This window comes from Sciurus vulgaris, assembly GCF_902686455.1.
Source record: "Sciurus vulgaris genome assembly, chromosome: 3".
NCBI lineage: Eukaryota > Metazoa > Chordata > Mammalia > Rodentia > Sciuridae > Sciurus > Sciurus vulgaris.
This window is the reverse complement of record NC_136463.1, coordinates 158,669,942-158,695,983: the sequence shown is the minus strand read 5'-3', so window position 1 is coordinate 158,695,983 and position 26,042 is coordinate 158,669,942. Positions and strand designations below refer to the sequence as shown.

General features: G+C 39.5%; 1 protein-coding gene across 1 annotated transcript; it reads left to right on the top strand.

Annotated features, from left to right (window-relative positions):
• Positions 1-4,623: 4,623 nt before the first annotated feature.
• Positions 4,624-17,545, top strand: LOC306655783 (uncharacterized protein; the record flags this gene model as incomplete). Its single annotated transcript, XM_079130397.1, has 4 exons — positions 4,624-4,635; positions 9,810-9,927; positions 10,388-10,924; positions 17,243-17,545. 4 exons carry the CDS (start codon positions 4,624-4,626, stop codon positions 17,263-17,265), a joined length of 690 nt encoding a protein of 229 aa, XP_078986523.1. The 3' UTR covers positions 17,266-17,545.
• Between the last annotated feature and the right edge of the window lie 8,497 nt (positions 17,546-26,042).

Genomic DNA, 26,042 nt, shown 5'->3' with positions numbered 1-26,042 from the left:
AGCTCAGTTGGTAAAGTGCTTGCCTTACAAGCACAGGGCCCTGGGTTCGATCCCCAGCACAAAACAAACAAACAAATTCCACCTATGACAATTTTAAAAATAAGCTCTATATGGTCAGAACTTGCTATGTGAAGAAACTTTAAGTCTTCTCTTGAGATTCAAAAGTTGTCTTTCACTTATAGGTAAACAACTTATACTCAGCTGGTCTACTGCTGGTCACTGACTTTAATCACAACCCCCTTCAGTTTCCTTTTTTAGGCAGAGAAGTCCTAGTATTTCCAGATTTTCTTTCATTCTTTTGACCACACAATAGTTCTGTAGATCTTCTCTGGCTCCTTTGTGTCTTTGAGGTAGAGTGACCTAAATTGCATAGACAAGCTTCATTTTGATGAGCTACCCTAGTCAGGGTCACATACTCTGATTGGCCAGCAAATTTCCCACAAACATATTTAGCTTGCCTAGTAGTTGTTAAAAATTAAATAAGAAAAAATTTTAAATTTTACTTTGGTACTGAGGATCTAACCCAGGGGGCCTTACCATTGAGCCATATCCCCAGGTCTTTTTATTTTTTATTTTGAGACAGAGTCTTGTTAAGTTACTGAGGCTGACTGAAACTTGCGATCCTCCTGTCTCAGCTTCCTTGGTCACTAGAATTACAGGAATTAACCATTGTACCCAGCTAAAAAACAATATTTTTAAACCCAGTAGTCTCAAGTTCTTCTCAGGCCCCACCATTCCTATAGACTTAAAATGGGCCAGTTTCCTAGACTCTAAAGTCAAGGAGACCAGAGACTGCCTGTATTGTTCACTATTAAGCACTGAAGATGTTACATATTTCACCCTTATGAAGAAGCAGCTTTTCAACTTTTTGTCCCAACTCAGAATAAAAACATACCTGGGCCTGTGGTGCACTTTTTTTTTTGGGGGGGGGGGGGCGGGTACTGGGGATTGAATCCAGGGGCACTCAACCACTGAGCCACATCCCCAGCTCTATTTTTGTATTTTATTTAGAGACCAGGTCTCACCGAGTTGCTTAGCACCTTCCTGTTGCTGAGCCTGGCTTTGAACTTTCAATCCTTCTGCCTCAGCCTCCTGAGCCACTGAGATTACAGGCTTGGTAGTGCACATTTTTTTATGCCAGCAACTCAAGAAACTGAGGCAGGAAGATTGCAAGTTTGAGGTTTGCCTCAAAATAAAAAATAAAAAAGGCTGGGTATGTGGTTCAGTGGTGAAGCACCCCTGGGTTCCACCTCAGATTCTGTGTGTACACATAGACATGCATGCTATGTTAATACTTCAGTCATGATGACTTCGGATATTTTCTATCATTCTTTTCTTTCTTGTGGAGGTGTGTATATGTGGTACAAGAAATTGAACCCAGGGCATTCTACCACCAAGCTACATCCCCAGTTCTTTTTATTTTATTTTAAGATAGGGTCTAGCTAAGTGCCCAGGCTGGCCTTGAATTTATGATCTGCCTCAGCTTCCCAAGTAGCAGGGGGGTAGCTGGAATTCAGGGGTGTGTCACTATACCCAACTCTCCCAAACTCTATTCTTCTTTTTTTTTTTTTTTTTTGTACCAGGGATTGAACCCAAGGGTGCTTAACTACTGAGCCATATCCTCAGACCTTTTTTATATTTTTTACTTATAGATAGGGTCTTGTTGAGTTGCTGAGTGCCTCGCTAAATTGTTGAGGCTGGTTTTGAACTCATGATCCTCCTGCCTCAGCCTCCTGAGTTGCTGGGATACAGGTGTGTGCCAACATGCAGGATATCGTTCTTCTTAATAGGTCACAACCTGCTAAATTCCCAAATTTTCAAACACTCTATAGCAGAATTAAGGTAAGGTCTCTTGCTGCTATGCTACCTAGTACCCCTGAATAAGAAGAACCCTGTATTTTTGTTGTTGTTGTTACAGCCAAGTGCTAGGGAAATGCCTAGCAGAGTCTGGTACCTGGAAGAATGAATAAGTGCTTGTAGTTTTGTGTTGACTGAGCCTGTTCCTACTGTGAAAATAAAAGTTCAATTATATATATCCATATATTTTTAATTTCTATTTTTTTAAGTCCTGGGAAACACTCAGGACCTGAATTTCATGCTTGCTAGGCCAGTACTCTATCTAAACTACTTCCCCAGCCCTCAATCATATTTAAAATCATCTTAAAAACTAAACTTTAATTTACTGAAGAGCATTAACTTTAATCAAAAGGAGAAATCTCACAGAAATCATTTAAACAATAAATATGTAATAGGATTCTAATTAACTATTTAATTTCTTTTAAATACTTTAGAAACCGATCCAAGACCTGTGCAAGGTAGTAGATGCCAGAAATCCCATTATTTGGGAGGTCGAGGCAGAAAGATTGCAAGTTTGAGGTCAGAAGAGCAATTAACTGAGACCTGGTTAGGGAGATAGCTCCGTTGGTAGAGTGCTTGCCTTGTAAGCACAAGACCCTGGGTTCAATCCCCAGCACCCCAAATAAATAAATAAATAGGGCTGCGGATGATGTAGCTTAATAGTAGAGCATTCTAGGAGTTCAATTCCCAGTACTAAAAAAAAGAATTGATTTTACAGTAAGGCTCCCAACTTTTCTCAGTTTTCAAATTAAAATCTACTTTGATTCTACTTTCTATGAATTCAGTGGAGAGAAAATAAATAGAAATTGACAGTTCTGGAGTGGCTATTCTGAATGAACTAGTATATCACATAGGGTCCTATAATCACCTTATTCAATCAGTATGTTAAGAATGAGGGCATTGAGGTTTGAGAGGCCAGGGAACCTGCCCCAGTTTTCTCAAGTAAATATTAGCCCCGGGATACACGTGGTTTTCTGACCTCAACGCCACACTAATACTATATGTGCATTTTATTTATTTATTTTTTTTATTTCTATCACATCACATAATCTTGTGGGGAAATGGATTATATGTGCATTTTAAAACAATAAATGAATACCTGCCCTGTAACACAACTGAAAATATTAGACAAGTGTCAAATCTCTACTGTTCCCTTTTTGGTATTACTTTTTTGAAAGATATTTCATAATTCTTTTATGCCTCATTGTCAGATGTCTTTCATTTTCAATACTTGACATTAAGATTTAAATGCATTTCTCTGTCTAGAATGGTTAATGAAAGGGGTTAAGTGGTCATAATATTCTTCTCTTGTGTATTCTGTATGTACTTTTCTGTATTCCATTTTATATTTTCAGACCTTGAAGGGTACTAAAATCACAGCTAAACTTAAAATTCTTTCTTTTTCTTTTCTTTTTTTTTTTTTTTGCAGTGTTGGGGATTGAACCCAGGGCCTTGTGTTTATGAGACAAGCACTCTACCAACTGATCTACATCCCCAGTCCTAAACTTAAAATTCTTGATTGCAGACTATAAACTATCTGGGTATTTGAAAAATATCTGGAAAAAAATCAGAAGATATTGGTATGCTAGAATCTTAGTCATCTCCCTTCATCTTTCCTTCTGTTGAATTTGGCCTGTGACTTTGATAAGTCCATTGTCTGGGTAATGTTTTAAAACAAAACAAAACAAAAACAAAAGGATACCTTCTGACCTTGAGCAGTACTATCTGTAGGTGTTTGCTGGCAAACAACCAAGAAGAGCAGCTGGTCTTTCCTTAGTACTTGCTGTGTACTGAAGAGCCTGCAGCGTGCCTTATACCCATTGTGCCATCTAATCCCAGAACACCCCAACGAGGTAGGTAATATTGCTATCTCCATTTTTACCAATCAGAAAACTGAGAGGTTAAGAAGCTTACCAAGGGCTGGGGTTGTGGCTCAGTGGCAGAGCGCTTGCCTAGCACAAGTGAGGCACTGGGTTCAATTCTCAGCACCACATATTAAAAAAAAAAGAATAAAATAAAGGTCTATCAACATCTTAAAAAAAAAAAAAAAAAAAGCTTACCAAGGGTCAAACAGCTCAAAAAAATGCTGGAGCTACATTTCTAAACCTGATGACCTTGACTCCAGAGATTAAGCTCTTAACCACCACAGCCCTTTACATATGTGGAAACAGAAAAATAAACAGACCAAAAAAAAATCTGGAAAAACAATGTAGGACGCTTAAAGTAAGAATAAGGTCACTGTACACTTGGGTTGCCATCAGAATGCTTTAGGGACAAGGTTTTGAGCAAAGCATCAAAAGCAGAATGGAACTGAGTTGGCAGAGCTGATAACAGAACATCAACACAAGAAGAGAAGCACCAAAAACAAAAGTGGCCATGGCTTCCTGTATGAGGCAGAAAAGAACACCACCCTAGTAGAGGGATCAGGCTGAGTAGTTTCTTTTCCTGTTTTTTGGTATCAGGGATTGGGTGTTTAACCACTGAGCCACATCCCCAACCCCTGCCCCACCTTTTTAACATTTTTAAAATTTTGAGAACAGTGTCTCACTAGATGCTTTCCAGTCTCTCTAAATTGCTGAAGCTGGCTTTGAACCTGTGATCCTCCTGCCTCAGTCTCCTGAGCTGCTGGAATTATAGGCATGTGCCCCATGCCCCACTAGGTTGAGTAGTTTCCAGTAGAATCTTATCTGCTATTGTCACCACATTTCTTTCTCTTTCTGGTTTTAAGGATAAAACAAAATGCAAAACCTATAATATTATAAGGTGATGGTTCCCAAGGTATGCAAAAAACCAGAAACTCCTAGTGTATACAAAGGTAAATAGTACAATTTTCAATTACTGATCACAGGTCTTTCTTTTTTCTTCTGTACTGCCACTGCCTTTAAAACTTTATATCTTTGATTATCTTCCCTGAGTTTAAATCAAGCTATTGGGCTAGCTAAGTTACTCCTCATTTGATTGTAATGAGGAGTAATTTACTTCCCCATTCTTATTAGTGAGTTCTGGTTATCTTTAAGGACATGGGAAAGATGTTACGCACAGGAAGTTCAAACTTATTAGTGGGTTGTGTTCCAGAACATCAGTGTAAATTAGTTGTTTGGAACCTGGAATTATTTTCCCATGGAATAGTGGTTACGGTCCCAGAGGGTCCACAAAGCTTGCTTAACTAAGAATGCAGTAGAAATGAACACTGTCACCTTCATGCTAACCTCTGCCTATTAACCCGAGATCTCTATGGATTTCTCTCCTTATGACAATGTTTAACTAACCACCACTTTGGGGGTAGTTTTTTTCATTATGAATTATAGAAAAGTTGACTCACTTGTAATTCTATCCAAATTTAATCTTTAATAGTGCTTTGGGGTATTTCTTTTTACTACCCACTACTTAAAAGAGGACTCCTGTTGGAGAGTTATTTTCTTTTTTCTAACACTGAGTCAATTTAATGGCCAAAGAGCGTCTGCAGCCTATTCTACAGCGTCACGTTCTCTGCTATAGCTTGATGAACACTGGCCATCAGGGCCCTGGAAGATATCTTTTGGACTTTGTGGGGGTTTTAAAACAAACAACCCTCCCCTGCATACCCCTCTCTGGCTTTCTTGGGTTTGGCATATAATCAGATAATAGTTCCTAGGTCTTACTGCTCCTGGGTTTTGGTGGTAGAATTTAGGAGACTACCCAAATAATGTTCACATACATTTTGATTATAGTTGAACTGTTTTTACAGAAATTTCATTCTGAATAATCTAAACTTATGATGTAAAATGTCTGCCAAATATAACCACTTATCTCAGGAATACTTTCAGGCTATAGCTAACCACAATAAAACAACAAAAAAATCTTTGTTTTAGGTGGAAACATTACCAAGAAATGTTTTCCAAAAACAGAACTGATTAAAGTTAAAAAAAAAAAAGTCTATGGCCACAGTAATAGTGTGGCATCACAAATTTTTAGGCCACGTACACACCCCACTTCTATCTCCTCACTTCCAAGGGTATTCTCTGTTGCCCAGGTTATTGACAGGTGTGAGTCCAATAGTATCTGGCATATGCAAACCTACTGGTGTCTCTGTTCCTAGGAGGTCACCGTATTGATGCTGAACTTAGTATGGACATCCAATTGGCTTTGGCATAGTACACTACAGCCTTGAACTGCTGAGCTCATGTGACTCTCTTGTGTCAACTTCCCTAGTAGCCACACTGAGCTCCTTGGAATTTTACTTGCCAGGAACTCTTGGTATTATTTTAAAGTCTGCCTTTGAGAGTGTTGGAAAAAAACATTAGGGAAGATTCTTATCAACACAGCTACCCTCCAAAAACCCCACCAAATTTATATAACCATGTCATCAGTTTTTTTTTAAGTACTTGTGATTCTGCCAGCCAATAAAACCATGGCTTTATTGTGTAAAGACAAATTATAATATATTATATATATGCATACATCTTTTGCTTCAGATCCTCACAATCTATGAATGAAATCTTTTAATGATACAGGTGGTATTTTTCTTAATAATTTCACTGTAATAGCCATAATAAGATGGTCACTTTTTATAAAACTAAAATCGTTAATTTGAAAAGGTAGATCAGTTAGATTCTGAGAGTAAAAATATTAAGGTAAGCCAGCACACACCTGTAATCCCAGCTACTCCCAGCAACTGGGGAGGCTGGGGCAGGAGGATGGCAAGTTCCAGGCCAGATTCAGCAATTTAGCAAGACCCTGTCTCAAAAATAAAAAGGGTTGGGGATATAGCTCAGTGGCAAGAGCACACCTGGATTCAATTTCTAGTTTAAAAACAAATATTAAGGCAAGTGTTACCTATTTCAACTAAAGCCCAAACAGCTACTTATGAAAATCAAAGCATGACAGAATTAACCAGTGCTTTACATCACCTAATACTGCTCATTTTCAGGATCAGGAAGAAAGTTTTCCTTAATAACGGTGCATTTCTCTTTGATAATGGGTATTAAACCCAGGGGTGCTTCACCACTGAGCTACATACATCCCCAGTCCATTTATTATTATTATTATTATTAAAATTTTGAGACAGGATCTTTTCTAATTGCCCATGCCTGGCCTCAAACTTGCAATTCTCCTGCCTCAGCCTTGGAGTTTGCTGGGATTCTAGGTTAGTGTGCTATTGCACCTGGCTCACAGTGCATTTCACTGACAAATATTAACCTTTTTGCATTCTTTAAGACAATTGGTAGATTCAGGCATAGGACTTCAGGAAGGTGAAATAAGCTAGTTAACTAATGCAAGAGGGCTCCTAGTAGCAGGTACTATAAAATTGGGTTTTGGCAAAGCACACCAGGTAGGAACCTAGCATTTCCAGACTCACAGCTTGTAGTAGGCACTTTGGAAACTACAGAGCAGAACTTAGAGTTTTATTGGGCCAAGAAGTTTCCACACTCTGACATATTAGACAAACTATACCCAAACTGTCTTAAAAAAAGGAAAAAAAAAAAAAAGGAGAAAAAAATAGCATAAAACTTTTTGGACTCTTGTGGGAATTAAATGAGAATACATACATAAAATTATCTAGCTCAAGTGGGAGGATCACTTGAGCTCAGGGTTGGCAACAGAAAAAAGACCCCTCCTCAAAAAAAAGGTAGCCAAATAGCCAAAATTTGAGAAGGGAGAATTTTACTGGGGAGGAAAAAAAAAGTGTTTCCTAAATTATGACTGTAGTTTTGTTAGCACTTTGCTTCTAAGAATCAGAGGGTGTCTGAAATGAGTTCTGTTAACATCTGAAACAACTGACCAAATTCACCAATATTGCAATCGGGTGGGATTTATGTCTTCTTGGATGAAGCCGTAATCCCCCAAATTTTGATTAGGTAGGATGATGACTAAACATTGTTTATACCCATGTACAAGTTAAGCTTTATAAAGAGAAAGCACCAAAATCCTGTGATTAAACAGCAGTCTTATCCCTTGATAGACATCATGCAAGCACGTTTCTCTTGGGTGACAAAAGGACTGCATAAAAGGTCCAGCCAGCTTAAGGCAAATGAATATATCTGAATTTATTGAAACCTTAAAAACATATCTATAAAGTTATCTCATATATATGGGAAACAAGCCTGTTAGCAAACAGGGTTTTCAAGTCCCCTAGAGGTCTAAGTAAAGGGAAATAGTTTTCTTGCTATGACCACTGTATTTATCTCTGAATATTAAAAACAATTAAGTAAAGTTCACAGCTGAGGTTCAAAAATGTTAATAATCAGTTAAGTCAGGCACCTGTAATCCCAGTGGCTCTTGAGGCTGAGGGGTACCCAAAGTTCAAAGCCAGCCTCAGCAATTTAGCAAGGCACTGTCTCAAAATAAAAAATAAAAAGCACTGTGGATGTGGTTCAGTGGTAAAGCACCCTGGGTTCAATCCCCACTACAATCGATCAGTTAATTTTACTTTAGTTTTTTTTTTTTTTTCCTATTGAAGAGGGAGGCAAAAAACACAAAAGAAGATCCAGGATATTCAGATATTACGTTCAAATTTAGATGATAAAGATGGGGTTCAGTAAGGCCGAGCAAATATGTAATATATGCATTACCTGAACTCACCTTAAAGTTATGACAATTTGAGAGCTCAAAAAATACACATTTTTATGTGGAGTCATCAGTTACTTACTACTGATCCAAGGCACTAATATTACAAATTCATTACCATGAGGTTAGCCAACATGTGTCAGGAAAAAATAGCTTTTAGTACAAAACTCCATTCCTTATTCCCTGTAGAACATACAAAAATAGTCTGGGGCTGTGGTTGTGGCTCAAGGGTAGAGCGCTTGCCTAGCATGCGTGAGGCACTAGGTTTGATTCTCAGAACTGAATATAAATAAATAAAATAAAGGTCCATCAACAACTAAAAAAATAGAAAAGGAAAAATTTAGGGAAAAAAAAAAAAGAATGGTCTGGTCATTTTGTATCATTCTTCTCTTTCTTCACAAAAATGGAAAAAGTCTCTACAATTCATTCTGCTCCAGTAAGAGTTCTACTGGAACTGATGCAAATGGGCAGTGCCCGTCTATCACTTCTGCACTACCTCAATATTGTTTACTTTTGATCCCATTTATCTACTATGTTTTGCTCATTAAAAAAAAAAAACTTCATGACATCTGTTGTAATACATGAAAAGTCATTCATATAGACAAGCAGTACACTGGAAGTTCTGATCTAACATTTCAACTTTAACAAAAATAAACAGAATTCTCAATTCTGTGATACAGGAAGCAGAGAGCAACACGTGTAATACAAAAACCTAAACTTTAAGAACTCTAGATAGATTAAAATGAAATTTATCATTCTTAATAATTTTCCTTAAAGAAACCTAAAGCCATCTTTAAGATCTATTTCCAGGTTTACAGTAACTTTCCTTCATGGGCAGACCGCAATAAAATCAGGATTATTTCCAGAAACATAGGGTTGGATTTAAACCCCCAGTGATGTCTGCTTTTATTTGCATTGTGAAAAATAAACAGCTGTATTATGCTTTTCTGGGAAGTCAATAGGTTTTATTTACATTGCTTTGCGAGGAGGAGACAAAAGACATCTCTTTACAATTGTCTTACAGCAATCAATCTCAGTTTGGAGTAGAATATGTAACACAGATAGATGCCTATATATGTATGTATGAGAAACATAAATATTTATATATATCGTAACATAAGTAGACAAAATGACTATGAAGCCTCTTGAAGTACAAATTTATAAACTGTCTCCCAGACACAGAACTTAAACCTGTAATGGAGAAAAATCATTACTAGCTTAAAAAAATACGACTTTCACTAACCTGGGAAAAAAATTAAGATAGAAAATAGAAAACAATAATCACCGGAAAACCTGTGTCTTGTAAAGATTTCTTCCCATCAGAAGATGCAGAAACACATTCCCCCCTGGAGCAAATGAACACGTTTCTCAAGAACCCTCAGTTTCTTTCCTGCTTTTTCCCCCAGGCGCCGGTGTCGACGGCCGGTGTGGACTTTTTTCCAGAGGTGAGAAGTAGAAACGTGTACTTTATCGGGAGCGAGTGCACTTTTCCCCCTGGCCCCCCTTTGCTCTGCCTCCAAGATGGTAGGAAAGTTGTCGTTTCGGAGGGCAGAGGAGCCACTCTCTGGTGTTATGTCCTCGCAGTGCCTGTAGTGGTGCTGTAGGAGGCTGCTGCCTCTTCTTGTGCAGCCCCGGCAGCCCTGCCTTCTTGGCTGGAGAGTATATTCAGGGATTTCCCCTTAATAATCACCGACCCTGGGAGCACTTTTTACTTTCCAAAATAAAAATATGATCCTCACCCCTCTTGCTTGACAGGGAAAGGCTCTCGCCGAAGCCCAGGGGGGAGCAGTAGCAGCAGCAGCCGAGCTTCCTAGTCCATTGCCAGCGCCTCTCACTCTGATCTGTCAGCCTAGCCGAGGGAAAAGGGGGGAAGGAGGAAAAAAAAAAAAAAAAAAAAAAAAAAAAAAAAAAAAAAAAAAAAAAAGCAGCTGAAAGGTAAGCAGAGGCGGCCCCAGGCCCGGCCCACATCCCCGGGCTCCCGTAGGGCGGCGGGCTGGGCCGCGCAGGCAGGGCGGGCGGCGAGCGCGCTTACGTGAGGCCGGGGATTTGCCGGCCCACGCCAGGCCCGGGGCGGAGAATGAAAGGGTGAGTGGGGCCGGCGCTGGGGTGCGGGGGCCTGGGGGCCTACGGGCCTCGGGGCGTCAGCCGGCTGCGACCAAAGGCTGGCGGACGGGCGGGCGGGGGGTCCCGCCGGGGCGGGAGCGGGGCTGGCGCGCGGCCTGCGCGGGCCGGGGTGGGGGTGTGCGGCGGGAGGGGGCTCGCCGGCTAGCCTCGTGCCGGCGGGCCCCGCGGCAGCCGCGCCCTGCCCCCGCACCCCGGCCTGCACGCGCCCCCTGGAGTCCCCCGGGCCTCCAAGCGGGGGACGACGGCGCTGGGGGCGGAATCAGGCGCCGCCCCGAGGCTCCTCCCGCGGGGGCGGCAGGCCCGGGCTGCCGGGACAGGGGCGTCAGGGCCTTGGAGTGGGGAATGGGCGCCGGCCCCCCTTCCCCCTGGGTGTCTCGCAGACGCCCCCCGGATTCCGGTAACAGTTGAATTTATTTATCCCCCTCCTTCGCGCTCTGGGCGGCCAGGCCGGGGCGGGGCAGGCGGCCTGGCGGGCGTGGGGTGGGGTGGAGGGGCGGTGAGAAGTCAGGTGCAGCCGCGGCCCGGAAAGTTTCCTTTTAGGCCCGAATTGGGGTCTACCCTCTCTTCGGGGAGCCCTGGACCTACCGCCCGGGACCCCCGGGGGCGTGGGGAGAGCACTCGGCTCTTTTGAAACTCTTTGCCAGTTCCTGTCCATTGAAGGTACTCCGCCCCTGCACCCCTGGCCCGCGCCCCACCCCACTCCCAGCGAACCCTGTCGGGCTGCAAACTCCAGCCCGTTCCCCGAGAGCCCCCAGGCTGGGGAAAAGGCCTTCTCTTCCGGTTTGGAAAACTTTTCAAGGGATTTTTCTTAGCGTTATTAGTTAGTGACTGGTTTTTTTTTTGGGGTGGGAAGGGAGGTAGATTCAGGTGGTGTTTCTACTTGGACAGTCTCTGCCCATCTCGGTATTTAGCCTTTACCCCCCAAAACGGGGGTGTTATTTTCAGATTTACTACCCCCTCCTTCGTCCCGGACTCCTTCGGGTCCCCAATCCCCCTTCCTGGCCAGCTCCGGCAGAGAGAGAAATGTGGGGAGCAGCGAGGAGACTGTCAGCGAGAGGGGCAGGACCAGGCAGGATTTCTGGAGCAGCCCCCAGATGCAGGACTTTCTCCTCCTATTTGGTCTCTGTCCGGTAAACCAAGCCAGGAACGGAACCAAGGGTCCCTGGTTCTCAGGACGCTTGGAAGCTTTCAAAACTGGGAGGAGGAAGGGGAGTTGGGCAGGGCAGCTCCTGAAACAAGGTCTTCCTTCAGTTTTAGGATCAGTAGTTTATTTATTCTGATAATAACTATTTGGTTTATGTAGTATTCTTATATGGCACTCTGGAAACAGAGAAATGGAGGTTTTAAGGAAACTTGTTACTGCCACATCTTAAAAGGGTCTGTGGAAGAGCCCTCTGGAGAGCTGACCATAGCTACACTTTTTATTGTTGTTGTTGTTTTTTTCTGTTTAAACGGATTCAATTTAGTTCTGTTTTGGTGTCATGAGTTCTGAAAGGTTTTGTGTTTATTTATTTTTGGAATGTAGTAAACGTAAGTTTTCAATTCTACATTTACTTTTCAGAGATGGGATGCTTCCTGTGGCTACCCTTCTGGTTGTTCTTTAGTGTTGAAGTGGAAATGTTAATGGTCCTGACACCCTCCTCCCCAGCCCCCCAGCGTGGCACGTTTGGAAACGTTAGTTTTCCTGTTATTTCTCCTCTCTCGGTTGTTCTTTTCCCCCACGTTTTTGTGGTGAGCGTGGGGCAGTGTGTTGTCTGTGTGCCCTGCTTGGTAGCAGGTTGGAGATTGCTAGCAGAGGTATTCCACATTCTGACCACTCAACCCCTACCTAACACTAAAAGCTGCCACTTGGAGAGCAGTGGGATAACCCAAGACTTGCTCAGAGCTGATTTCTGTCAGGTATCTGAGACTCCTTATGATTCTTACAAAGCCTGTCTTTTCCTTTTGTCTGCCTGAAATAAAACTCATTCTCCACAATGATAGATAACCAGCTCTTTAGTATTGTGCTTAAGAAAATCTTGATATTGAGGACTACAGATTTGATACCAAAATGTAAATGACATTTAATGGTTGTTTTAACTTTATTGATTTATTGAAATTGCTTATTAACTTGGGCTTTTTCTTATAAATGTGGATCAAAAATCATTACTGCTATTATAGTTTGACCTTATTTTTAAGCATACTGGTGGGGGAGAAAACATCATTCTATGAATACCTTTTCCCAGAATATTTTAAGATTGAAAAGGATCTTGTTGCCTCATAATTTGATGTTTTTTCATATTCCTAAGCTTTCATAAACCGTGTATGTATAGATACCAAAAGTTTGGTACTTTTTCCCACTTGTCTCAAATGCATATTAATCCCCTAATCTAATCACCTCATGGGCTACTTTATTTCTGAAGGAATGGTAGGTTTGATGTTTTTAAAAGTTACATTTTATTTGAAACAAATATGAGAATTTCAGGGAAAATATTGGATTGGATTAGCTTTAAATTGGAAAGGGAATATACTTTTTCACTGTTAAATGTTTGGTTTTAAAAATAGGTGTTTATAAGTATGAAGTAATCAAATTTTCTTTCCTCAGATTTTATAAACACATTTGTCTGCCCCATCCCAACTGTATTTTTTTCAGCAAATCATGTTGTTACCGTTTTTAGAAGAATGAAGATTTTTGTTTAGATGGAGTTAAAAAGTTCTGAGTACTCAAAACTTAAAATGTCATTTCAGAAAATTACTGATCCATTCATTTTTACCTGAGATGCTCTCCCAGGGTTAGCAACTCCAACTAGCAACTATCACTCTCCAGGTTTGGAGCCGTGGTTATAGATATAGATAACAAAAGGCTATTTATATTTATATCTGAATACAGTTGAAGAGCAATATTTTCAGACATGAACCCTCCCAACCCCCATACCTGGTAACTTGTAAAAAGATAGAATAATAGATGAGGCTGGCTTGGAAGCTGGAATTGTCTCCAGAACAGATACTCCTGTGCAGATACAGTAGAGTCACAGCAAAGTCCATTTAACTTATGCTAATACAACTGTGTTTGGCAAAACAAATAACAAATAGTCTCCTTCCCACCATATCAGGTGCGAGTGTGTCCCAGAGGCCCTGACTATAAAAGTTGATTCGACAATGCTCCTGGTTATTTTGAGATACTTGGTGGGAAAAAAAAAAAAAAAAAAAAAAAAAAAACTCAAGTTAAAATTTTAGGTTCCCCTTTTTTCCCCTCTCCTTGCATTTAAGCTGATAGACTACTTAGTTTTTATTCCTTCAAAAATCTGTTGTTGTTGTTTTGGAACCAGGGATTGAACCCAGGGATGCTTAACCACTGAGTGACATCCCCAGCCCCTTTTTATTTTCAGACAGGGCCTCACAAAGTTGCTGAGACTGGCTCTGAACTTGCGATCCTCCTGCCTCAGCCACTGGAATCACAGGCGTGTGCCACCATGCCCAGATTGTGATTTGTTTTTAAGACTGGTTTTGGGGGAATTTTATTGTATCATGGCATCTTGTAGTCAGACATGTTTGGACTAGGCTCTGGGTTCTGATCCCAGGTCTTCCACTGGGCAAGTTACTTAATCTTTGATCTCTTTATCTGGAAATGGAAATAAACTTCTTTGCCTTTAAGAAGTGAGATACCCATGTGCTTGGCCCTAGAATAGCTGCTAATGGAAGATTGGTTCTCCTATCCCACTTTACCATTCTGGTAGCACCATCTAAATACTATTTATTTGTTTGATTATTTTCTAACTAAAAATAATACATTCTTATTCTATAGTTGGAGAATAGAACTATTCATCCCACTGAGGGGATAACCATTGTGACTTTTTTTTTTTTAATGGTTCTGGATTAAACCCACGGCCTTGTAGGAGCTAGGCAAATGCTCTTACCATTGAATTATACCCCCAGCCCATCTACTGTTAACATTTTAAGTGTGTTTTCTTTCTGAGCATCTCCATGTACACAGCATCAACACAAGCATAGGTGTTGCAGGTAACAAAAATTGTGCGGTTTTGTGTTGGTTAAAAGCTTGGGACTCTGGAGTCACATTGGTTTTGAATCCTAGCTGTGTGACACTGGGTAATTAAAATTACTATCTCAGTTTCTTCATCCATGAAAGGGGGCCATATAGTGCTAACTTCACAGGGTTGCTGTAAAATTAAATGAGGAATTACACATCAGTCCTTAAAATGATTCCAAGTGTATAAACTTCATGTAATATTTTCCTCTAAAGATTTTTATGTTCCCGTGTGAATTTTTAATGAGTTTTGACTCAATATATGTTAATAATACTAATAAGTATTTGAGTACAGAAAGAATATTATAATTACTTTTCTTGGCCAACTACATATTCTTGTGCTAGTAAAAAATTGTTCAGTGTTCATGGACAGTTTCCTGCAGCTTGCAGTCAGCCTAGTCTCTGTTACTGAATTCTTTCTAGTTGGCAAATGTAAAGGAGTGAGAACTCTCACTGCAAAGGGCGAGGTGGGTTTGCCTCCTGGCCTCCAGGATGATTTGAATACCTGCATGGCATTTAAGTCCTGAGTACAGTTTGTGGCCTTGGTGGGTTCACTTCAGAGTCTTTTTCCTGAAGAGATGACAAAAATTGTTTAAGTCACTGCTGTTTCATTCATCTACCAGATTAGCTTCCTGGTGGCAGCTCTGAGCCTTACAATACAGACATTCTCTGCCCTTGAGGAGTTTTTAGTCTACTAGAGAAGAAAAATAAGCCAATATTTACAGTATTGAATGACAAGGGATATGCTAGCCTGCAGGAAGGAAACCTATTTTTCTATTCTGGCCTAGGGGGAGGCCTTAAAGTGAGCGCTTTGCAGAGATTTCCTCTCTAAGGGAATGGGAGGAGTTAGGTATTCCAGGAGGTAGGACCTGCTAGTATGAATAAATGCCTAGGGACAAAGGACCATTCTGTGTTTGCAAATTTGGTTTCAGTGTGGCCCTGGAGTAGGGGGAGTAGGGGAGTGAACGGTGAGAGAAGAAGTCAGCTTGGCTTTGGGGCAAGTTTGTACGTTACAGAAAGGAGTTTAGATTTCTTACAAATTTATAAGCAGACCCCAAAGGCCTTTGGCCAAATAAGTGGTTTACAATCGAGAGGACTCAGCTTGTATAAAGTGTGGAAAAAAGGAGAGCAAGATTGGAATTAGAACAATGAGGCAGCTACTGAGAGTGGAGCTGGCTGGAACTAAGGTGGCAAAGAGATGGAGAGGAGGTGGCAGAGGCAGGTAATGAAGGTAAGCAGGCTCCAGAGATTGACCGTGCGTGAATGTGGGCATCATCTTCATATATACCGAAAAGGTGGAAATAGAGCCGGAGTAGATTGATCTAGTCATTGGTTGTTAGGGAAGGGAAAATGCTCTTAAGTATATTGACAGTTTTGTGCATTTGGTTAGAAATCTGGGTAGTAACCTCTAGTCTCCGCAGATACCAAGTAGAATGATAGTAAAGGTCTGTAGGAATGTTTTGTTTGACTTAGACTTTTTGGGTTTGTGTATGACTTAATCACTTCAATTTCATTGATGAGGAAATGGATTTATAAAATTTCTTGGTAATCGTTATCCGTCTTGTATCTTACAAGTTTCAATGAGCTGCTGACATGAAAATATTGGAAGACTTTATGGAAAAGTTTGAAGTTTTTAATCTTTTGAAAACTTGGAAGATCTGAAAACCCTTGGTCTTTTTTGTTTGTTTTAATTGCAACAACTTGTTGGAACTGGCTTGAGTCAGTGTCTTTAGGTGAGCAAACTTCTCTAAAGGCTACCCCTGGCCCACTCCTGTGGCCCCTGTAGGCATTTCTTCTTGCACCCCTTTAAGATGAGATCAAAAGAACCGTGGTGAACCTTGTCCTGTAAGTATGAGGCCAGAGAAAGGAAGCTACTGACTGAGCAGCCAGGAAGGAGAGATTTTCAAGAAAGAGAAAGTGGTCAACAGTGTCATGATGCAGAGGTCACATAAGCTAGAGATGGAAAAGTATATGTGGAGTTTAGTAACAAAGAGGCTATTCGTTTCAGATTCTTAGAACAAAAGAACTTTGAAGAGTACAGATACAACTTAGTTTTTCTTTTTTGTCCCATATGTGGGGTTTCTGCAACAATAGTGACTAGGACACGGGTAGAACTCGGAAAACGTTGTTGTAAAGGATTATTAACTGGAGCTAATACACACTTAACCAAATCAAACGCTGCTCATTCTGCTAGTATTTCCCATCACACAAATATCAATATGTAAAGACTCTATAGAGAATATTATTTTTTTGCGGTATTGGGGATTGAACCAGGGCCTGTCCATGCTAGGCAATCACTATGCCACTGAGCTACATCCTTAGCTCTTACTATTTTAAAATTTTGAGACATAGAAAATATTTTTATATTAGATTTCTAATATGGAATATAGGAAAGAACTCTCCGTGGATTCTGTAAGTCTAGCCCAGATAAGGTAGGAGGGCCTGAATTAGTGGAGAATCACACAGTACTCTTTAGAAAACCACTGGCAACTGGAGAAGGCATTTTAGTCCTGCAGATTCTAGATTAAAATGATAATACTAATAAGTTACTACTTACTGCTTTTAATAGTAGTTAATGCTAAGTGATTACTATGTACTGGATACCATGCTAAGCACAGTTTGTGAAATACCTAGTTTAATTCTCCTAAGCAACTGAATGAGGTACATGCAATTATAATCTTCCCTTTACAGATGAGAAAATTTACCAGATTTGAGCCCCATCACTGATTCCTACCAGAGCCAATGAGTGATCTCTACTGCTGCATAAACTATCCTTACCTTTCTAATAAATCAGGTAAGGAGCTATTGTAAAGGTCACTGAAATTATTTTATGTTAAATTCATAATGCAAAACTTATGTACAGTGCTGTTAGAGCAGTCTTTGGTGCGTAGACGTTTAGTAAATATTTATTTTTAAGTAATTCTAATTTGAATTTTAATTTTAGTGAATATTGCTTATATTTTTGGGTGATAGGTAATTTTCTCACTGATTTTTTTTTTTTCTCTTTCAGTCACATCAGTTGGTAGATTTTCATCAGTCCTCAGTCAAATTTAATACTTTTCACGTTGATATGAGAATGTTAGATTTTTTAAAAATTGATATAGTTGTTATGTTTAGCTACAATTTCACTTTTCTGTCCTGTCAAGTTGAATTAAAACTCAATTTAAAAATACTTAACATGAAGGAAAAATCTTAAGACTTTTAATTTTAAGTATGAGACTCTAAATGCTATTTTAACAATAGCTACTCCTTTTGGGATTGTAAATATCCTTTTCATCTGTATTAAATATTTTGGAAAATTAATATGTCAGAATTTTGGTTCATGCTAGTTTAAAAAAATCATCAGATACGTTTTTAGGCTTATGCTTCTTAAAGGTGGTAGAATATAAAATTACAGGTGGCAATTAGAGAAAAATGCTGTGGCAGTGAAATGAACATGCTTCTGAAACAGGAGAATCAAAAGAACAATAATGACATAGAGAGGCTCCGCATGGAGGTGATCCCAGTAGTCCCAAAGAGAATAATGTTCACATTTTGTCAAATTGTTTTGTGGTTGTTGGGGAAGACTGAAAAGGCCATTGGCTGCTTGTGCTAAAAGCTTATCTTCCTTTTTTCCTGCTAATATTGTTTTCTCTGTATTTGCAAGAAGAAAGAAACTATGAAAATGAATTGTTTTATTTTACAATTAAATTCAGCATATAATATCAAGGAGGATTTTTTGGGGAAAAAAAAGATTCTGCATCTAACCATATTTACTGTTTTTGAATTATGTCATATGTGGATGTATTTGCTGTGGAAATAATTCTTTCTGGGACCTGAATCTTATCTATTCTCAGTAATAGTTATTTCTGCATTTTGGTAATAGATGAATGTATATGTTGCTGTTGCTTTAAAGTGCTTAATTACTGCATTTTCTCACTTCAGGGGGCATAGATCTTTCAGATTCTAAGCTAGGTGTCTCCACAGCTGAAGGTGATAGTTGCTAAAGCTGTTAATAAATTTGGTTAAGATTTTCTTCCTTTTTAAAATGGTTTTCATCATGTGTTAAAAGGTAAAGCTGGGGCTGGGAATATAGCACAGTGGAAGAGTACTTGCCTAGAGGCACAAGGCCATGGGTCTAGCTCCAGCACCATGCTGGGACAAAAACAAACAGTTGTGGAGGCTAGAGATAAAGAATGAAAAAAAAAATGGAGTTTTTTTTTTTTTTTTTTTTTTTTTTAAAGTGCTTTGATAGTTTTGCCCTAATTTCTTCTTTATTTATAAAGGAAAAACCTATTTATTAATGTAGAAAATACTACAAGTAGTAGTTTCTAGTTTATGGACAAAGTGATTTTTTTTTGTACTGGGTATTGAACCCAAGAATACTTTACCAGTGAACTGTATCCCTATCCCTTTTAATTTTTTTAAAAATTTATTATGGTCCTGGGGATTGAACCCAGGGTCTCACACATGCTAGGCAGGTGCTCTATCACAGTCACATTCCCAGCCCAGTTTTTTATTTTTATTTTGAGACAGGGTCTTGCAGAGTTGCTGAGGCTGGATTTGAACTTCTGTTTCTCCTACCTCAGCCTCCTGTGGGTTTATAGGCTTGCGCCACCTTGTGCTCATGAACAAAGTGATATATATATTTTGGTACTGGGGATTGAACCCAGGTACAGTTAACCACTGGGCCACATTCCCAGACCTTTTTAATTTTGCTTTTATCATACACACACACACACACACACACACACACATATATAAAAATATATTAAAAAATATAGAGAGATAAGTAGATAGTGATGGGCGGGGCAGTGGCTAGGGCTCAAACTCAAGGCCTTGTGTATTCTAGGCAAGTATTTTACTACTGCTACACCCTTAGACAAAGTTTAATTAAAATTGAACTTTTTTTTTTTTTTTTTTTTTGTTACTAGGAATTTAATCCAGGGGTGCTTTACCATTGAGCCCTTTTTCTTTTTTATTTTTGAGACTGGGTGTCGCTAAATTGCTCAGGGACTCACTGAGTTGCTGAGGCTGGCCTTGAACTTGTGATCATCCTGCTTCAACTTCTTGAGCTTCTGGGATTACAAGCGTCACCACCACACCCAGCTCCAAATTGAAACTTTAAAACGAGGAATTTTAATATAGAGGACAGTTGACTGTTCAAAAGGAAGATGCAAAGAATACTATAAAGTGGGCATTTTATAGGACTTTAAAAATATTAAAAGAAGAAATGGGAAGGAAAAATTAATCACAGCTACATATAAAATTAAACTTCAGGAGAAATTGTTTATGTGATGTTGAAATTAAATACGTTTATGAGTGGTATAGAAATAGTGGTAAATTAAGCACAATGGCACATGCCTGAAATCCCAGTGACTCTGGAGGCTGAGGTAGGAGTATCACAAGTTTAAGGCAACTTAGTGAGACTCTGTCTCAAAATAAAATAAAAAGGGCTGGGGATATAGCTCAGTGGTAGAGTATGCTGGATTCAATTTCAAGTACCAAGAAAAAAAAAAGGAAGGTAGGTTAGCAAAAGCTTTCACATTTTGTGGGTAAATACTGAAAGAGGGCAATTGAATGGACTAATACATTCTTAGTGATAGAAGGAAGCTGTATAGGCAGAATTTTAATGAGTTCTTACATTTTTGAACATTACTTATCTAATAAATATAGAGTAGCAAATTATATGACATTTATTTGATGAAACGTGTTACTTCATAAAGACATTCTGGGATATTAAAAACATAACTTATAGTTTATATGAACTTTGTTATGATATCTGACTGTGGCTGTTAGAAATAATCCTATAGACTGAAGTACCAGTTAGTGGAGTTTTTGTTGTTGTTTGTTCTGGGGATTGACCCAGGTGTGCTTTAGCACGACCACGTTGCCAGCCCTTTTTATTTGTTATTTTGAGATACTCGAAAGTTGCTAAGGCAACTTGTGATCCTCCTACCTCAGCCTCCTGCATCGCTGGACGTACAGACAGGCACCATTGATTCTAGCTCAATTTACTGGTTTTAAGAATTATTTAGTGATGAGCAGGTGAATGTAATGAACTTTGAGTACATAATCTGGAATTAAGAATTACTCTTACAAAAATCTCTTCATTCAGCATGTACTTATGACACATATATGAACTTTTGGGTACGGGGGTAGGCCCTAGGGATATAATTATGTGCAGAAACTGTTGGTGTTTCTGTGAGTTTATTTTCTAGGACAGAAGACAACAGAACAGGCAAAGTAGAACTTGATGAATGTGCACAATGAAAATATAGGGAGTAGCTCAGAAAAGCATGTAACTAGTTCAGCTTTTGAGAGTCTGTGTGTGGTGAAGACAGTTCTATTCTTAAGGATTAGACCAGGCTTGACCAGAAGCAGGGCACTAAGTAGAAGATAAGAGGGAAGAGGGGGCTGGGGATATAGCTCAGTTGGTAGAGTGCTTGCCTTGCATGCACAGGCCCTGGGTTCAATTCCCAGCACCACCAAAAAAAAAAAAAAAAAAAAAAAGGACCATTAACTGGGCCAGGTGGAGCAGTCTGTTTTTAAACTTGTGAGGGTAGAGGAACCTGAAGTGTCCAGAGCTGTGAGTAAGGTCCTCCCAATTATCCACTCCCTTTTTTCCTTTTTAAAAATTTGTTTGTTTTTGGGTTATACATAACAGATATAATGTATTTTGATGTATTATATATACAGAAGTATACCTTCCTGTGGTTGTATATGATGTGGAGTTTTACTTGGTCATGTATTCACAGTGTGTCTGGTTCATTCTATTGTCTTTCCTCTTCTTCTTTTTTTTTTTTTTTTTTAATGTATTTTTAGTTGTTAATGGATCTTTTATTTATTTATTTATCTGTGGCGCTGAGTATTGAACCCAGTCCGTCACACATGCTAGGGCAAGTGCTCTACCACTGAGCCACAACTCCAGCCTCTGTCCTTTCCTGTTCTTTCCCCCCTCCCTTCCCTTCATTCCCTTTGTGTAATCAGTGAACTTCTGATCTCCTCCACCCTTCTTATTTATTGTAGTTCAACATCTGCATATCAGAGAAAACATTTACCTTTGGTCTTTTGGGATTGACTTATTTTCACTTAGGCATGATAGTCTCCAGTTCCATCCATTTACCAGCCCTAATCTCATTCTTCTTTATGGCTGAGTAATATTCCATTGTATATACATGCAACATTTTCTTTATCCATTCATCTGTTGAAGGACACCTAGGTTGTTTCCATAGCTTAGCTATTGTGAATTAAGCTGCTGTAACTATGGTGCTGTGGCTGCATCAGTATAGTACAATGGTTTTAAATTCTTTGGGTATATGCTGAGTAGGATAATTGGGTCAAATGGTAGTTCCATTCCAAGTTTTCTAAGGACTCTCCTACACTCCCTTTCTTTTCAAAGTATCTCATTTTGTAGATTATAATTTTCTTTTTTGGGGGAGGTGGTACCAGGGATTAAACTCAGGGGCCCTAGGCCACTGAACCACACCCCCAGCCCTATTTTATATTTTGTTTAGAGGCAGTATCTCACTAAGTTGCTTAGTGCCTCGCTTTTGCTGAGACTGGGTTTAAACTTGAGATCCTCCTGCTTCAGCCTTTCAAGCCACTGGGACTATAGGCATGTGCCACCATGCCCAGCTGATTATAATTTTCTAAAGGCAAAAAGTATGTCTTAGCATTATAGAATTCACAAGTGCTGGGAAAATGATGAACTTTTCCTAAGCGTTTAATAAGTAAATACTTGCCTTTAAAGGGAAAATGACATGAATTTAGCAAGTTCTTTAATAATATTGATTCTTCAAATTAAAAAAAAGTTGTAAGAAAGTACATAAGTTTTTATGATCTTGATTTTATTATGCTGTGTCCTACAATGTAGATATATTTGGTTATAGTGCAGTACTTAGATCTCTAAAACAGCAACAACACAATAGAGAAAAGAACTCAAATCAGGAATAAATACCATAACCTCATGATCAGAATATGTGAATCAGTGTCCTTAGGTGCAGTGAAAATTGAATCAGGGCAAGAGAAGATGCCAAGGAGGAATGAGTTCCTCTCTAGAATCAGGTGTAGTGAGGGGAGCAGCTTTCTCCCAAGTAGGTGATACACCCTGAAAGCAACAGTCCCTTGCTTGGAGTGACAAAGTAGGACATGTATATTGGGCTCCCCGAGTGGCCCAGGAGGTTGGGCCGAATTACAAACTGCACTCCTGCTATTTTTGCAAGTTCAAAGCGGACGAGAGTGGAGTGGGGGGGCATGATGGCACACACCTAGAATACCAGGGATTCAGGAGCCTGAGGCAGGAGAACTGCAAGTTCCAAGCCAGCGCAGGCAATTTAGCAAGACCCTGTCTCAAAAATTAAAAAAAGAACTGAGGCTGTAGCTCAGAGGTAGTCATCCCTGGCTTCAATCCCTAGTACTGTGCCCCCCCGCCCCCCAAAAAAGAAGTGGAACAGGAAAAGAAAAAAGAAGTGGTAGCAAGGAAATTCAAGAGCCACTCCTACTTATCAACAGGAGTCAAGGCTAAAGAATCATCCCTTCCAATCTATGCCAAGTGGGAACTTACACGGTTTGGTAAACTAGTCCAGCATGGAGCGAGACCTCCAGGGAACAGTAGGATAAAAATTTTCAAAAACAAAAGGGCTGGGAGGTAGCTCAGGTGGAGAACTTGCATGGCATGCAGGAGGCCTTCAGTTCCATCCCCAGTACTGGGGGGAAATTTTTCCAAAATCAGCAGAGCAGAGGCTGGGGTTGTAGCTCAGTGGAGAACACTTGCCTGGCACTGGGTTTGAGCCTCAGCACCACATAAAAGTAAATAAATAAAATAAAGGTATTGTGTCCATCTCCAACTGAAAAAATATTTTAAAAAAACCAGCAGAGCAAGTGAAAATTGTGATCAAATAGTTCCCAGTGGGAGGAGATGGGGTGGAGTAGTGATAAAGCGTGGCTCCTCTGAAACCAGAGTTTAAAGATGAGATTTAAAAGTTCAAGAAAAATAATAACAACCAAAAGAGATAAGAGTGAGCTGACGAAACTCGTGTTCAGAATAAAGAGAAAAGCATAGTCATTTATACATATGAAACTTACTTTCAAAGCAGTACGTAATGGAAGCAAGCTTGAGAAATTTAAGAAATCCAAAAAGAAAAAAAATTTAAGAAAGACTTCAGAGACAATGATGGATAAGGAATATAGTATATCTAGTATACCAATAATTGATACCACTGAAGATGTCAACACAAAAAATAAAGGAGGCTGGGCATGCTGGTGCACACTTATAATCTGGTAATCCTGGCTATTCAGGAGGTTGAGGCAGAATTGCCAAGTTCATGGCCAGCCTGGGTAACTTAGACCCTGTATTAAAAAATAAAATGTGAAAAGGGATGTGGAAGTAGCTCAGTGGTAGAGGTGTTTTGCCACTAAGCTACATCCCCCAGCCCTTTTTATTTTCAGACAGGGTCTCACTAAGTTGTTGAGGGGCTCACTAAGTTGCTGAAGCTGGACTTGAACTTGCCATCCACTTCCCTCAGTCTCCTGAGCTGCTAGGATTACAGTCATGTACCACAGTGCTTGGCTCAATTAAAATATTTTTAACAGTGATTTTCAGCAGTAATGCTGATGCATACAGTTGTTTTCTTTGTGTGAAGTAAAGAAATGTTTTCTTAAGGAGACACTATAAATCTTCCAAGAAAACAGCCATATGGTGACATATGTTATGAGTTAAAAACTACAAACAATGCAAAAAATATAATGAATTAATAATCTGTCATATAAATAAATCAAAATTATAAATTCATTCATTGATAGACAGTGACTCTCAGATTGAAATAAAAGTCAAATCTAGTAAGATATGTATTTAAAAGTCATTAAAGCCAGGTGTGGTGGCACATGCCTGTAATCCCAGCAAGGCAGGAAGGTCCCAAGTTCAAGACTAGCCTGGGGAATTTAGTGAGACCCTGTCTCAAACTAAAAAGTAGAAAAAGTAGAAAGGACTGGGGACTGGGATATAGTTCAGTGGTAGAGCACCTCTGGGTTCAATCTCCCCCCGCCCCACATACACACACACACACACACACACACACACACACACACAATAATAAGGCTGAGGGTGTAGCTCAATGGTAGAGCATATGTCTAGCATGCATGAAATTCTGGGTTTCATCCCCAGCACTGCAAAATATAAACAAACAAAAAAGCGAATAATACTTCAGTGAGTATTTTTGGCCTGTGGCTATATGATATCTGTCACATCTGCTCAGCTCAGCTATTATAGCCCCAAAAGCAGACATGGACATTATTTAAATGAATGAGCATGACTGCGTTCCAGTAAACTTTATTACAAAAATTGGCAGTGTTTCTTTGTCCTCTAAATTGTTAGTTTCTGACTCATGATCTAAAACATAGTGTCTCAGAAAGTTGAGAGCAAAGAATGTGCAGAGATTTAACTGGCAAATTCAGCCCACAAAAGAAATAGTCCAGATAGTTGTGTCACTACACTGAACTTGAGACAAAAGAGTTGATTCAGTTACATTTTTCTTTTTTCTTTTTGCAGACCTGGGGATTTAACCCAGGGCCTTGTGCATGCTAGGCAGGAGCTCTACCACAGAAATATATCTCCAGCCCTGCTGTTTCTTCCCTCCTCCTCTCTCTCTCTCTCCCTGCTTTTTCCTTCCTTTTCTTCCTAGTACCTCATGCATGTTAAACATACTTTACCCCTTTCTCAGCCCAAACTGCTTTTATTTTTCTTTTCTTTTTGGTACTGGGGATCGAACCCAGAGGCACTTACCACTGAGCCATACCCGCAGCCCTTTTTATTTTTTATTTAGAGACAGGGACTCACTAAGTTACTTAGGGCCTTGCTAAGTTCCTGAGGCTGGCTTTGAATTTGGGATCTTCCTTTTTCCGCCTCCTGAGTCACTAGGATCATAGGAGTGTGCCCAGCTCACTGTTAAAATTTCTAAGACGAAGGATAAGGAGAAATAGAATTAGATTATCGTAGGGGATTTTTGATCCAATTCTTCCAGCCCTTGATAGATCAAGAGAGAGAATAAATAATGACATAGGATATGATATGATTAATAACATCATCAATGGTATAACAAACAGCATACCCTGAAAATGATTATTTTTTTTCACGTCTATCCATTAGGCCTCAAAAAGAAAAAAACAAAATCTTAGTAATATAAAGATGCAAAGGTATATGTACATTGTGATTCTAGTTCTTTTCTAGAATTAAAACAGAAAAGTATAAAACGTTACCTTTGAAAAAAAGTAACTCTTGGGTCAAAGGAAAAATTAAAAATCAAATCCAAATGAGCTAGAATATACTGATAGTCAAAATTCTGTGTGTTAATACCTACAGGATATATAGAGCTGTACTCAAAGGAAAATTCATACATGTAAATAGAAAAAAATGGAAAAGAATGAAAATTAAAGAATTAAATCCAAGAAGTAGAATAAAATAATTGGAAATAGAAGGATGGCATTAGCAGATAAAAGCAGAAATTGATGAATT